Below are 14,900 nucleotides of genomic sequence, written 5' to 3' on the forward strand. Positions count from 1 at the left end.
GGTGTTTTATCAGGAGGGCCGTGGTTTATTAATGGCTCTATTGTGGGGATGGATAAGTGGTCTTTAGAGTTTTCAACTTTATGCCACATCTGCCCTTACAGTGCTGGGATGAATTGAATGTGGCACGTATAGCTTCTTCCATTTGTAAACCTTTGATGATGGATGGAAACATGTTTTAATGGGGGAAGAGAGAGTTTGCCAGAGTCTGTGTTAGGGTCAGACTGGACCAGTGTCTTCCTCCAGGAACTTGGGTTGAAAGTATCTCTGGAAAATTCTATCAAAAATTTGAATATGAAAAAATTTCTACTCTTTGCTATGGATGTGGTATGGTGGGTCACCACAAACATGATTGCAGATTGAAGGCTTATGGGAATTCTGAAGTTGATTTGAACATGGAAATATCCAGGGGCAATAAGGAAATGTGAGAGATTCAGGAAGAAAAGATAGATCACACTTATGGTCCTCGGATCATGGTTAAGAAGAAAGTAAATAGGAAATCGGTTACCCAACAGGAAAAACCTTTTACTGGGAAGAAACAATGGGTGAAAAGAGATGGAGCACATGATGATTTGATTGGGAAAATTACTCTAGATAATGGAAATAGTGACAAGGTGGAAGACTTTGTTGCTGATACTCATTTGGAGGAAGGAGAAATTCTTGATGAGGTGGGTAAGAATTCTACTGGAAGGGATTCAGAATTGGTGATTAATTCTGCTCAAGAGATTGCTGGATCGTCAGAGGAGCCATCTAAGATCATTGGTATGATTCCTGCTGCTATTAACCCTGTTGTTCATGTTTGTTTAAATAAATTGCTGTGTTGGATGGGGTGGAAGAGGATGGGATGGAGGATGCTTGTATTAAAAAAGTCTCTGGAGGACGTGGTAGTGCAGGAGTTAATATTGTATTTGGAAGACCTATTGCTGCTGAAGGTGATAAGGGGTTTGAGGGAAATTTTCTTATTGGAAGGTTAGAAAAAGAAGCTGGTTCCAGTGGATATTTGGTGAAGCGTAAGCTTGCTAAAGAGCTTAGAGCTTTGGGCCCTGTTAAAATTAGCTCAAGAGGTAGATATGTGGATGGTGGTTCAAAGAAGAAAGGTGGGGGCTCTTCCCCCAAACAAATTTAATGGAATCCATTATTTTTTGGAATTGTAGGGGAGCCAAAAAGAGGGAGGCTTTCCTCTACTTAAAGGAGATTGTTAAAGACTATAAAATTTTCTTTGTAGGGTTGCTTGAAACTAAAATTTCTTCTATGGAGAAGGATTTGTTTGTAAGAATGATGGGGCTTGGTTGGGACTATTTCATTCTTCCTTCTGAAGGGCGTTCTGGTGGTATTATGGTACTGTGGAAGTCAGATTTGATGTCCTTTTCTGTTTTGAAAACTTCAGATCAATGTGTTATTAGTGATCTAAATGTTTTCAACAAAGGTGTTTGGATGGTTTTTACTGTTTATGCTAGCAAAGAGACAGTGAAGAGGAGGCATCTCTGGGAGGTTGTTCAGGAGGCTTCCAATAGAGATATTCCTTCTATTGTTGGAGGGGATTTTAATTGTATTTTGTCACAAGAGGATAAGAAGGGTGGTAGGAGATTTAAAACTAATTAAGGCTCCTTGGACATAATGAAATTCATGAATGAGAATGATTATCATGAAGTTGGTTTTGTGGGACCATGGTATACTTGGTGCAATAATAAGAGTGGTAGAGGGAGGATTTTAGAAAGGCTTGAAAGGTGTGTTCTTAATACCTTGTCCTTAAACAAAATCCAAATCACAGTGGTTAAACATCTTGCTAGAGTTGCATCGGACCAATGTCCAATTGTTCTTAAGATGTTTGAGATGTCTTGTAAAGGTAGAAGTGGAATAAAGTTTGAAGATACTTGGCTTTTAAGATTGCTGAGTATATTGTCTCTAGTAGGTGGAAGAGACCTTTTTTGGGAGATGACATGGAGGTTCTTAATAAAAAATGTAAGAAGACATTGAAAGACTTATTTTATTAGAGCAAGGCTAGATTGAAGAATTTCTCTTTGGAGAAAGACAAATCGAAAGATGAAATTCCGGTTTTACAAGATGAAGAATCAAAGCTGGGATGGTTGGAAGAGGATAAATTGTGGTTACTTAAAGCTAAAGTTAAAGAATTAAATGTTGTGCTGAATAATCTCAATACTTGGTGGAGGCAAAGAGCTAAAGCTAAATGGGTTAAAGATGGTGATGCAAATACCAAATTTTTCCATTCTTTTGCAAATTCTAGGAGGAATATCAACTGGATTTCTCAAGTAAAGGATGCTAATGGGGAGTTGTCAGATGATCCAGGAACGATTGAGGAGGAATTCATGAGATTTTTTCAGGTGAAATGGGAATCTAGGTCCTGCAGCTTTACTGGATGGCCAAAACCGTGGACTTCCTTACTGAATAGTGATAAGGAAATGCTGAACAGAGAATTGAATGAAGCTGAAATCAGTGAAGTTATTTTGAATTTGGGAAATAACAGAGCTCCAGGCTTTGATGGTATTTCCTATTCTTTTTTCAAAGCTTATTGGAAGATCATTAGAGTGGATGTAGTGAGGGTTGTTCAGCAGTTTTTCAGAACTGGTTCGATGAATAGGGATTGGAAAGACACTTTAGTTGTGTTGATTCCTAAATCTTCTAATCCCAATACTCCCTCAGCATACCGTTCTATCAGTTTATGCAATTCGATTTATAAAATGTTGCTAAAATCTCGCTCAACAGAATGGTGGAGATTATGCCCAAGATTATCTCTGAAGAAAAAGTGGCTTTTGTGAAGGGTAGGTCTATTTCTGATCATCTTCTTATAGCTCGGGAAGTTTTCAATAAGCTAAGGTTTTCCAAAGCAAGCAATGGATTCTTGGCAATCAAGGTGGACTTGGAACAAGCATATGATAGCATGTGTTGTGCTACTTTGGAGAGAATGTTGATTGAATTGGGTTTCCCTTCTAGGTTTGTTCATTTGGTAATGGATTGTATTATTAATCCAAGATTTTCTATTGTGATTAATGGATCTAATTCTGGGTGGACTGAAGGGAAGAGTGACTTTCGCCAAGGGTGTCCTCTGTCACCCTTTCTGTTTATTCTTTGCTCACAACTTCTTTCCAACGCATTTCGTAGTAGGGGTAATGAGGTGGGTATTAGATTGTCTACTAATGCTCAGAAGATTTCCCATATGTTGTTTGTAGATGCTATTTTGTTGTTTTTTGAAGCTAAAGGGAACGTTATGAAGAAAGTGAGAAAGATATTGGAAGATTATTGTAAGTGGACTGGGCAAAATATTAATTACCATAAAACTTCTTTGGTGTGTGGTAATTCGGTGGACAGGAGGAGGAGAATTCAGATTTCCATATTCATGGGTATTAAGCTTGTTGATGGGTTTGAGTATTTGGGCATTAAGTTGCCTTTGAGACGTTTAAGGAAGGCTGATTTTCAGTGTTTATTGGATAATTCCTGTAAAAAAATCAATGCTTGGGGTAACAAGTTTGTCTCCTTTGCTGGTAGGATGGTTTTGGTTAAATCTGTTTTTCTTTCTCTTCCGATTTATACCATGACTCATTCTCTTATTCCAATGAGTACTTTATTGGAGTTTGATAAGATTTGTAGAGATTTCATATGGAATAAATGTGATGGAAAAAGAGGTCTTCATTACTTGGCATGGGATCATGTTTGTAAGCCGAAAGAGTATGGAGGTTGGGGTGTTCAATCAGCTATGGAAAGAAGGGATGTTATGAGAGCTAAATTTACTTGGAAGTTGATTCATAATCCTGATTCTTTGTTAAGCAGACAACTCAATGCTAAGAATGGGGAAAGTTGGTGGAATTACCGGCTGTATGGGAGGAGTTCCAGCACATGGAAGATCTTGTTTTCAAGGTGGAATGCTATCAGGGAAATTGTTAGATGGAAAGTGGCTGATGGAACTAGAATTAGTGTGCTGAAGGACATATGGATTTTGGACAAAGCTCTAATCAGATGGCCTACGTTTGTTGCTACATTTGAGGATGAAGATGTTACCCTGGATTGTTTCATCACGGGTGGAAGCTGGGATCGGATGAAACTCAAGCAGTTCTTTGGGACTGATCTTGTATATCTCATATGTATGGTTCAGATTTATCCCTGTCTGTCTGGAGATAGTATGGAGCTGAAGTTTAATATGTCTGGGAAGTCTACCTCGGCTATAATTATGGAAGAAAGGTATAAGAACCTGGGTGGTGTTGTTCCATTCAAATGGGTATATAAATTGAAGCTGAATGATAGGCTTGAGGTGTTCTTACGGCGGCTGTTCTCGAATGCTTTGCCTACAGCTGAATTCCTCTGTAAAAGGAAACTTGCTGATGATTCATTGTGTCCATTGGGCTGCGATGTAGTGGAAGATTGCAATCATATTACTACCTACTGTTGCAAATTACGGAAGGTACTTGATGTGCTGAGAGGGTGGGGATTTCAAATTCCTGTTTACAGTGGATGGTGTGAATGTTTGGTGGATCTCAAGTGGCACAAAAATGGTAATTTGATGTTGATAAAAATGTATTTTACTGTTATTTGGTTTGTTTGGAACCACAAGAACAAGGTTAAGCATGAAGATCCTGAAGAAAGCAATGTGTTCATTGCTATATCCATTCTCAGTTTTATTAGCCAGGATCGTTCTCATATTATTCAATCGGGTAACTGGGTTGTTAATCAGCCCTTTGGGTTATCTTTCGATAAATGGCAACCTCCTCCCCCCGGTTGGATCAAGATCAACATCGATGCATCTCTAAAGGGAAATTATGAGGCTGATATTGGAGGAATTGTAAGGGATTGCAAAGGAAGGTTCTTACTTGCGTTTGGGAGAAAGAAGATGCATTGGGACATAGCCCAATTGGAGATGGAAGCCATTACAGATTTGAAGGAAGTTTTACAGGGCAGATTTCATGGAGTTGAAGGCATTGTAGTAGAAGGTGACAATAAGAATGTTATTGATATTCTTCATAACATGCACAGTATACCGAAGAATATGGATAGAAGAATGATGATTGAAGATTCTTTCTTTCTTAATAAGGTAAATAATGTGATTTTTCATTGGGTGAAACGTAGTTGTATTATATTAGTAGATTTTTGTGCTAATCATGCTTTTTCTTCTGATTTTATTTGGCAATTGTTTTGTGAGAATGATTTATCGTCTTCCTTGTGTAACATGGTAAAGCAAGAGTGTGTAAGAATTCCATACATTTAGTAGTTTGTAATTAGGCTTTGTTTTCCCTTTCTATGCATTTTTAGCATTTCTCAAAAAAAAAAATCTAGAATAGAACTATTAAAATCATCCATAAAAAATATATTAGGAGGAAACCCTCCCAATTCTTTATAGCATTTACGATAATATTAAAATCCCCACCAATAAATCATGGATCTTGATAATATTATTGAAAATTTGAATATTCTTTGAGAATTCAATTTTACTAATTTTATAACTACTAGCATAAATAAAGGATCCCATTATAGAGAAATTATACAAAGATAAAGTACAAAGCAACACTTAATTAAAATCACTTACAATGGATAAATTAATAATATTTTTTTCCAAAAGATCTAAATTTCACCATTAGCGTTAGCATAGCAAAATTCTAAACCCAATTGATTTTGATCATAAGTAATAATCTTAGATACATCAACCATAGGTTTCAAAAGGGCCAAGAAAAAAATTTGTTAATTATACAACTGTTATGAATACAAGAATGATTGTTAATTTTCCTTACACCTTTAATATTCCCTAAAATTATGCTAATAATTGATAGTTAACTTAGAATTAGCATTGGATTTAGAAACTCTTGCATAATAATGAGTATAATTTAGAGCTTTCTTATTTTTTTAGTAAATAAGAAAAAATCAACTTTTAAAAAATGCACTACATTCAAGTCTCCGATATTCTGAACAATATTAAAGTTACATTCATCATGAACAAAATTTATTTCACCCTCTTCCCAATTGGAGGCAAACTGACTAGCGTGGCTCATTCTATTAGAATTGTCATCATAATCCTTATCAGATTGAATATCCAATTTCTCGACCACCTCAACTTTATTTGGATTCACTCCATCAAAGATAGGAGAATTATTAATACAAATTATAAGCACAAGATTGGACAAATCCAAACCATTAGAGGGATAAACTTCCTAACCCATAAGATCAATTAGATTATAGTTTTGGACATCTAAAATAACCAAAGTGTATGAATAATAGGAAAAGAAGTAACAACGCTCCCTAAATAGTTTGCAGAGCCAACATTAGCAGAAGGAAGAATTCCATGGATAATCAAATCAGGATTCTTATTGACATCCAATAGAAGATCATTAACAGTTTCAATAACAACAGTAGTGGTAGCAAGACTTTTTTTATTTGGAAACACACAGAAGGGGCCTACGCGTTAATTAAGAAAAATATTACAAGTCCTTAAGGGGAACTCAATCTCACTACTGCTTAAAGAGCTACAAAAATAAAGAAAAAAGAAAACTACGAACTCGAGTTCCCTGCTGGAAAATAGTACAGACAAACCTAATAACTTGCTACGGTGCTTAGGGAGAAGCACCCAAAAAAAGGGAGTAAACAAAAAATAGCCAAAATGCTCCAAGGTAAAGGTCTCCAAGAAAGTCTTCCACTTTATCGGCCAAAAATGAACCTGCAAACTCAGCTGATATACAAAAGAAAAAGAACATAACTTATAGAAAATAGAGCTCATAAACTTAATATTTGGTAAACTCGAAAAAGGATATAGCCGAAGGGACCTCACATCCAAACGAGACCAAAAGCAAGAAAGGAACTGCAGCACTACGGAAAACAAACCACATCTCCCAACAACAATGACACACCAGTGTTCAGAAACCTGGGAACCACCAAAACAATCCAACGAACTAGCCAAAGATTAGCCAACACCACGGCACAGAAAAAATCCTCTAGCTCACCAACAAGAAACAACCATTCCAGCCAACCCGCTTAAACAATCCAACAAAATTGCAAAGAATAAGCCAGACCCCCGGCTAAGATGAAAACCTCCAACAAACCAACAAGAAGCCACAACTCTAGGGAACTGAAAATCTCAAACCAACTAATAGGCAAACGAATAAGCAGCACCACCAAAAAGCCACCAGTCCAGCAATCCCGAACATCAACCAGCACATCCGGGATAGCACTAGGAAAATGCCAGTTCCCTAGGCAAAGGAAAGCCACATTCATCTCATGCCACCAAGAGAAAAGATAACTCAAGCAAAAGAAAAATTCACTGCATAAATATAAAGCTAGACAGAGCCCAAACAAAGAAAAGAAAACCAGAGCAGTAGCAGACTAATCCCTCTAAAATCAGAGAGGGGCCAAGCCAAAAAATAGAACACAGTTAAAAGAAGGGAACACAACCACCAGAACAACAGGAGGCCTAAAAAATTAGCCATTAACATATGGTAACCCACTTTGATCCAATCTAATCAGACCTTCGAACGGGATAGGCAATTGGTGTAAAGAGAACTCAATAATATTAGAATAATTGCTGTCCAACTTAGCCAAAGCTTGAGCATAGGCATTGCCCTCCTCCAAGATGGTCGAAATAGAGTAGTTAAGAGAGACCAAGAACTCCCTAATACTCCTCCTAATATAGAGAAGGAAATGAGAGCAAGAGCTATCCTCCAAACTAATAAAGCTTAAATCAAAGTAAGAATTAACCTCCAAAACAATATTATGAATATGAAGAGTAACACAGATATTTAAACCATGAAGAACAACAATCAAAAGGGCCCCATTTCTATTACCCCCGTTAACTATACTAGCAAAGCCCAAAATAAATTACCATTATGGTCTCTAATAAGGACACCCACATAAGACTTATTTCCCAAATAAACACTACCCACATTTAACTCAAAATAGTTAGGGAAGGGCTTACACCATTTAATACTAGTAGAAAACATTTGATAATTAGCACCATCCAAGGTAATACCAAAGGCCTCAAGAGTAAAAGGAGAATGCTTAAAAACTTTTAAAGAGAGTAATTTGGTAGAAAAAAGAGTAGTGACCTTATCCTTAACTTTTTGAATGATTCTCTAATGATTCATAGCAATCCCGTTGAAATGGGAATCATTTCTCTCCAACCAATGGAACCAAAGAATCAAAGCAGGAATCAGATTCCAAATTTGATCTTTATTCCTAACTAACCAACCATCAAGCAAGTTGAGAATAGAAATATTAGAACTATAACAGTTAATTTGAAATAAGTCCTCAAAGAAATACCAAACATTCACAGCAATGTGGCCCGAAATAAAAACGTGGTGCATATTTCAACATGGAAACAACATTGGCATCTAGAAGAAATAATAAAGCTACATTTCCTCAACATCTCATCTATCGGAATGTACTTTTTGAGAACTCTCCAAATAAAAATAGATATCGTAGAGGGAATGCTCTTATGCCAAATCATTTTAAAATTCTTAGTAGGATCATTTTTACTTCTAAAAGAATGACAAGCATCCTTAATTCTAAAAAGCCCATCTTTAGAAAAGTACAAAGTAAAACATCCTTCGAGGTGAAATTAAGAGGAATATTAAGAATCACCTAAACAATAAATGCAGGAATAACATCAGTAAGCTTCTCCAAATCCCACCCATTATTAGAAAAGAAAAATTTAACCATCATATTATCAATGGAAAAAGTGTTAAAAAAGGAATCCAAAGAATGGACATTAACCCAACTGTCTTTCCAAAAGAAAATATTACCTTCCCCAAGCCCCCAAACTAAAGAAGGCTCCACTTTCCACTTAACCAAACAAAGCCGATGCCACACCTTAGACTGGCCTTTGGAGAAATAGCACCTGGAAGGATGAATCCCCCCACAATACTTGGCCATCATAAAATTGGCCCAAAGACTCATATTAGATCTAAAGTTGTACTATAATTTAAAAGAAAAAGAAGAGGCCAAATCAAACATAATCTTACACCCAAGGGCCCCTTCTTGCAAGGATCCATAACAATTAGTCCAAGACGTCCAATGAATCTTAGAAGAATTACTAGTACCATTCCAAAAGAATTTATTAAAAATTCTATCAATACGATTGCACACCAACTTGGTAGGAAAAATAGTTTGAAAGCTATAAACTGGAATAGAAGAGATAACACTTTTGATAAGAATAAGACGGCCACCAAAGCTTAAAAAATTCGAATCCCACGAAGAAAGCCTATTTTGAATAACATAAATTAAATCATCAAACAGAAAAGACTTCTTCCTACCCTTAAAAAGTGGAATACCCAAATATTTCAAAGGCAAAAAAGCTTGAGAAAAACCAGTCAGGTCCTTAATATCCAAAACCCGGGGCGAAAGGAACATTTTTGGCAATGATAAAACAACAATTATTCTTATTAAAAGCAAGACCACTAACAGATTCAAACTAATCAAAACAATTTAAAATTTTAACAATCTTATTCTTAGAAGCATTCGAAAACACAATAAAATCATCAGCAAAGAATAAATGAGAAATTTTAATGCCACCTAAAGTTCTAAAATAAAGACTAGGACATTTGAGAAAAAGATCCATAAGACCCCTAGATAGGTAATTCGCTGCAATAATAAAGATTGTAGGAGAAATGGGATCACCTTGTCTCAGACCATGCGAGGCTTTAAAGAAACCATGACTCTTATCATTCACAATAATAGAGAAAAGGGGACTTTCAATACAAGCTTTGATAAGAGAAATGAACTTATCATCAAAGCCAAATAAGCTCAACATTTATAAATAAAACACTAGTTAATATTATCATATGCTTTAGCAATATCCAATTTCCAAACCATGTTACCACCTCTGACCTTAACATCCAAGTCATGCCAAAATTCCTGGGCAAGCAAAATATTATCAGAAATGGCACGCCCTTTCACAAAACCCATTTGGTAAGGAGATATGAGTTTAGGCAAAAGCAAAGTTAGCCGATTCATCAAGATTTTGGAAAGTAATTTATAAAAAATATTGCATAGACTAATGGGTCTAAAATCATTCCAAGAATTAATAGCATTATTCTTAGGAATAAGGACAATCGAAGTAGAGGAAAAAAACTTTGGAATAGGAGTACCATTAAAGAAATCAATCACAGCCGAAGTGATATCATTAGAAATAATATGCCAAGTTTTTTGGAAAAACTTAGTAGTGAAACAATTCGTACCCGCCACAGAATTCGCATTCATGTCAAACAAGGTCTCTTTAATTTCATCAATAAGAGGACAATTAGATAAAATACAGTTATCCTCTTGAGAAACTAAGTTAGGGATAAAAGAAGTATCATGAAAAGGAGTAGGAGTAAAAGACTTGATGAGAAGAGTTTGAAAGAAATTAACAGCAAGATTAGCAATCTCATCGATATTCTCAGTAACAGATCCATCCTCCCGAGCAATTTTATGAATACGATTAATAGCCCGTTTCTTATTAATCAAAGCATGAAAATATCTAGTGTTATTATCACCTTCCACTAAATATTTGAGTGCAGCTTTCTGCTTTCAAAAGATTTCTTCCTGAACTTGAAGCTTACACAGATCCACTTTAGCCTCATTTAAAAGAGCAAGATTGGACACAGAGGGGTCCAATTAAAATCAGGATCAATATTACCATTCTCATTAATAGTTGGAATAATAGAATTCTTATCAGGATTAGGAACATTAATAAGAGAAGCAATACTAATTAAATTCTCTTTCAGGTCCTTAGCCAAAGGAACCTCCACAACCTGATCACCATTATGATCCACCGAATCCTTAGAACCATTACCAACCTCTTTTTAAGCTAAAGTCATGTCATCCCCTCCAGGATTAGATTTAGAGGACACTTTCTCCATACGGAGGTTAGGATGTAAACGAAAACATTCATTAATCCCATGTTAATGCTTCTTACAATGTGAGCAAAAGATAGGTAAATTTTCAATATCAACTTTTTGAAAATAGCCATTCAATTCTGATCCAAGCCAAATTTCATGAGGATGCTTTTTTGAGGCATTAATTTCAACCAAGACATGTGCCACAGAAGGCCTAGATAAAGTTGCAGTTGCTTGATCAGTTTGTAAGGGTCTACCAAACATAGAATCCAAACCAAATAAGATATGCATGTTAAAAAAATGTAAACGAAGATTAGGAAATGCAATCCACACTGGGAAATTGGAGACTCCTCCCTCACATCAAAATCTGGTGACCATTTAAGCAACCTCATTTGACAACCATGAATATAGTATGAACGCCATGAGAAAATGCGACTATAATCCAAATAATTAGTCAGTTGAATAGCAATGTGATGAGGATCCAAAAAAACCCACATTAAAAGATCCAGAGAGTTTAAGGGCAAGAAAAAATTTGCGAATCACATCTAGATTTGGCCTTAATAAGACAAATTTACCTACAACAGTGAATGCAAATGGTGCAGCAAGCTGGGAGACAACATAATCCTCAAACAATAAAGCTGGACAACAATTAAATGAGGAATGCATAAAATTAACCATAGGAGTCGCGAAGGAAGAGCCACCCGACACCATATCCTTGAAGGAATAAGAATTACCAGTCGGGGCCGAAGTAACAAGCGGGATGGATGACATAAGAGACGACATCTCCCCCCCCCCCCCCCCCCCCCCCCCCCCCCCCCCCCCCCCCGAACACCATCGGAAACACAAAACCACAGACGGAAAAACAAAATAGGGAAGCGAAGAAGGAAAACCCAAAGGAAATAGAGGCCAGGAGAGGAATGAAGTTACCAAAGGAACAGATGAAGAAGGTCGCCGAAGAAAACCGGAGAAAATGGATCGAAGGTGACCCGAAAGTCGAACACGAGGACGCCACAAAATTGCAAATCTCCTCAGAGCGCAATGGCTAGGCACGAGAACTGAAGGAGCTGTTAGTGGCAGCAAGACTATCTAGTTTAGCAACTCTAAAAGAAAATTTGGGATAAAAGCCTATTTTTCTAGAGTTGAGGGTATAATACAAAAAAATCAATCTTCCCATGGACTAAAGTTTTACGGTGATCAAAGAGTTAAGGAAATTTCTCCAAGACAAGTTTTTTCATGTAACAATTTTTTTTTATTTAATCCAAACACTATTCTGATATTATGTGAATATATAAAGCTCAACTAAAACCATGGCAATATAAGGTCGTGCGCCGTTAGCTGTAGCACTATCTATTTATAACAATCTTCCAAATAAAGAACTCAAACCATGAAGAAGATGAAGAGAAAATATATGAGGTCGAAAATTAGGAAATGATAACCAAACTGAAATAGTAGATGATTCCAAAGAGATATCAAACAAAGTAGTCCATTTGATAAGTTTTATATAACAATTATAGACATACTAAAATCTATGAATAATCATGATCATTTGAAAGCATAATTAAAATATGTCAAGGGTACATAACCATAACAAGGAACTCCACAATAATCTTAAGTTTTTTAAAAAAATTTAAATAAGGTCAAGCTAGTCTATGGGTAGTGAACTTCCAAACCAATGTAAAATCAAACAGATAAAGAACTCCATAATAAGCTTAAGTTTAAAGAAACAATTTGAATAAGGCCAGGCTTATGTTTACTGGTAGTGAACTTTCCAACCAAAGCAAAATAGAAAAGGATAGCTAGAGCTTCAATTTATTCCTCAGACATCTATAGAGCATTCAAACTACCGTGGGAAGTTGCTCTAAGATCCGAGAAAAAGAAAGAAGGGGAATCACCCGATAATGCATCTTTAAAAGAACGAAATTTTTTTCTAGGAAAAATATCCTGGATTGGAAATCTTACTGACTTTACCACCCATGATCGAACAAAAGACAATCAAGTTAAAAAATAAGAAGACGAAAGAACAGTTCAAACAAAAAGAACAAGATTTAGCTGACCAAATACCAACAAAAGTAGACGACAACCAGAGAAAGGGCTAAGAGAAACTTTCATAAGATGGGTGTACAAGATTCCTTTACTTTAAAGGCCCAAGAGCTCTCTAGAGAGACAGAAGGGACACAAGTCAAAATAGATGCAGTAAGGAGAAACCCTAGATCATATCAATAAAAAAAACCCTAACCCCGCCGCCTGGCGATTTTGGGTTTCTTCTCCGCCCCGCTTTTCCTCCTCCTCCTCCGGCTTACTCTTTTCACTACTCTGTGTTTAGAATCTTAAACCTTCATTATTGTACTCTTCTCTTTCGGTTTGAGCCCTTTTGGGCTGTCGTGGGATGTCTGCTGCTCAAACCCCCATAGCGTGGGGGCCTAAAACTGAGGATCGTCTTCTACCGCCCAAAGGCTTCTTTAATCTGGAAGCGGGGGAGGTTTCTCCGACTAAATCACGTTCTTTTAAAGATGTTCTTGCTGGATCTGGTGATACCGTTCCAACTCTATCTCAATCTACTCTTAATGGCGTTCCCGCAGTACTTTTATCGGATGAAGATGTGCTTAAATTAGCATCTCCTTTCCAGTTTACGCTTGTTGGTAAATTTGGTCTTAACAGACCTAATCTTGATGCTATTCGCAGCTTTTTCACGAAATTAAAATTATCGGGTTTTTTTTTCTATTGGTCTTTTGGATTCTCGTCATGTTGCCATACAACTTTCTAACGATCTTGATTATAGTAGGATATTTGCCCAGAGATCTTACTTTATTTTTAACTGTCAAATGAGAATTCTAAAATGGACGCCTTTTTTTGATATCAAGGAGGAATCACCTATAGTTCCGATATGGATTTCGTTTCCTAATCTTCTTCTGCATTTCTTTAATCTGAAGGTTTTGCATGCTTTAGGTTCAATTTTTGGTAGACCTTTACAAATTGATCAAGCTACAGCATCTAGGACTAGACCCTCTATGGAAAGAATTTTAGTTGAAGTGGATATTACGAAAAAACATTCTAAGGAGGTTTGGGTTGGATCCAAAGCGTATGGTTATTTGCAAAAAGTTGAATTTGAAAAAATTCTAGATTTCTGCACTCACTGTAGAATACATGGCCACGGAGCGGTGGATTATTTTAAACTCCACCCTGAACTGAAAAAACCTTCTGCTTTGGTTGGAAATAAATCTGGACAAGTTTTCATTCCTACAGGAAAAGTTTATAAAATGAAACTCTGTCGCCTATTTCTGAAAATACTGTTATCCATGCTAATCCTTTACTTGATGAAGTTAACACTACGGTTTTGGATGCTAATATAGAAAAGGATAACATTATTACTGATGTTAACATTAATGAGCCTTCGGATCCTAAATTATTTATTTCTGTTGATTCTATGCTTAAAGATTTTGATTCTAATATTGTTGATAATGCTAAATTGGCTTCTACGACTAGTACAGATCAGATTTTGAATGATCCTACAAATGACTTTGCTAGTGAAGAAGAACTTATCAGTGAAGGTAGTGATGTTGCGTGTGAAGAAGGGGAATTCATTCCTCCTTCTAATAGTGAACAAAATATTGAGCAAGAGGCTCAACACCTTGTAAGTAATGATTCTCCTGTTGCTGTTCAAAATGTGATGAAAAATGCTATACTATCTTCAAACCTACCTTCCTCCTCTACACATGATAAGATTCAATCCCAAAATAGTGGTGATGAGAACTTTACTAAAGTGGTAAGAAAGAAAGTCAAAAATGCTAAAAACTCTCAACCCACTACTCCTCGGACAACCCGTGCTCAAAATTCTTACAAATGTCTTAATGATTAAAGCTCTTATTTGGAATGTTAGAGGCATTGGGGGAAAGAATTCTATTGCTAGAACTTGTAATTTATCTAGAATTCATGGTATTTGGTTATTAGTTTTGATTGAACCTCTTATTTCCAAAGATAAAATTGGTATTATTGCTTCTAAAATTGGTTTCCCTAATTATGTTGCTAATTGTTCCAACAAAATTTAGATTTTATGGAAGAATAATATTAATATTAAGGTGTTAGAGGATCATCCTCAAA

At 36.2% G+C, this 14,900-nt stretch overlaps 1 protein-coding gene across 1 annotated transcript; it reads left to right on the plus strand.

The window, feature by feature from the left end:
• The first annotated feature begins 1,275 nt into the window (after window positions 1–1,275).
• Window positions 1,276–10,541, plus strand: LOC110092485. The gene is made up of 5 exons (XM_020817056.1): window positions 1,276–1,576; window positions 1,769–1,905; window positions 1,992–2,620; window positions 2,722–5,038; window positions 10,485–10,541. The coding sequence occupies exons 1-5, from the start codon at window positions 1,276–1,278 to the stop codon at window positions 10,539–10,541; spliced, it is 3,441 nt and encodes a 1,146-aa protein (XP_020672715.1).
• The last annotated feature ends 4,359 nt before the right edge of the window (window positions 10,542–14,900 follow it).

Source organism: Dendrobium catenatum, unplaced genomic scaffold (assembly GCF_001605985.2).
Source record: "Dendrobium catenatum unplaced genomic scaffold, ASM160598v2 fragScaff_scaffold_9, whole genome shotgun sequence".
In the NCBI taxonomy this organism is placed as follows: Eukaryota; Viridiplantae; Streptophyta; class Magnoliopsida; order Asparagales; family Orchidaceae; genus Dendrobium; species Dendrobium catenatum.

Bases quoted from the DNA above. Each gene is read 5' to 3' on its own strand.
- LOC110092485 (XM_020817056.1), top strand. From the start codon at position 1,276: ATGGGGCTTGGTTGGGACTATTTCATTCTTCCTTCTGAAGGGCGTTCT. The intron at 1,577-1,768 runs GTAGGAGATTTA...TCCAAATCACAG, and splicing joins ACAAGAGGATAAGAAGGGTG to TGGTTAAACATCTTGCTAGA. The intron at 2,621-2,721 runs GTTGATTCCTAA...CTCGCTCAACAG, and splicing joins TGGAAAGACACTTTAGTTGT to AATGGTGGAGATTATGCCCA.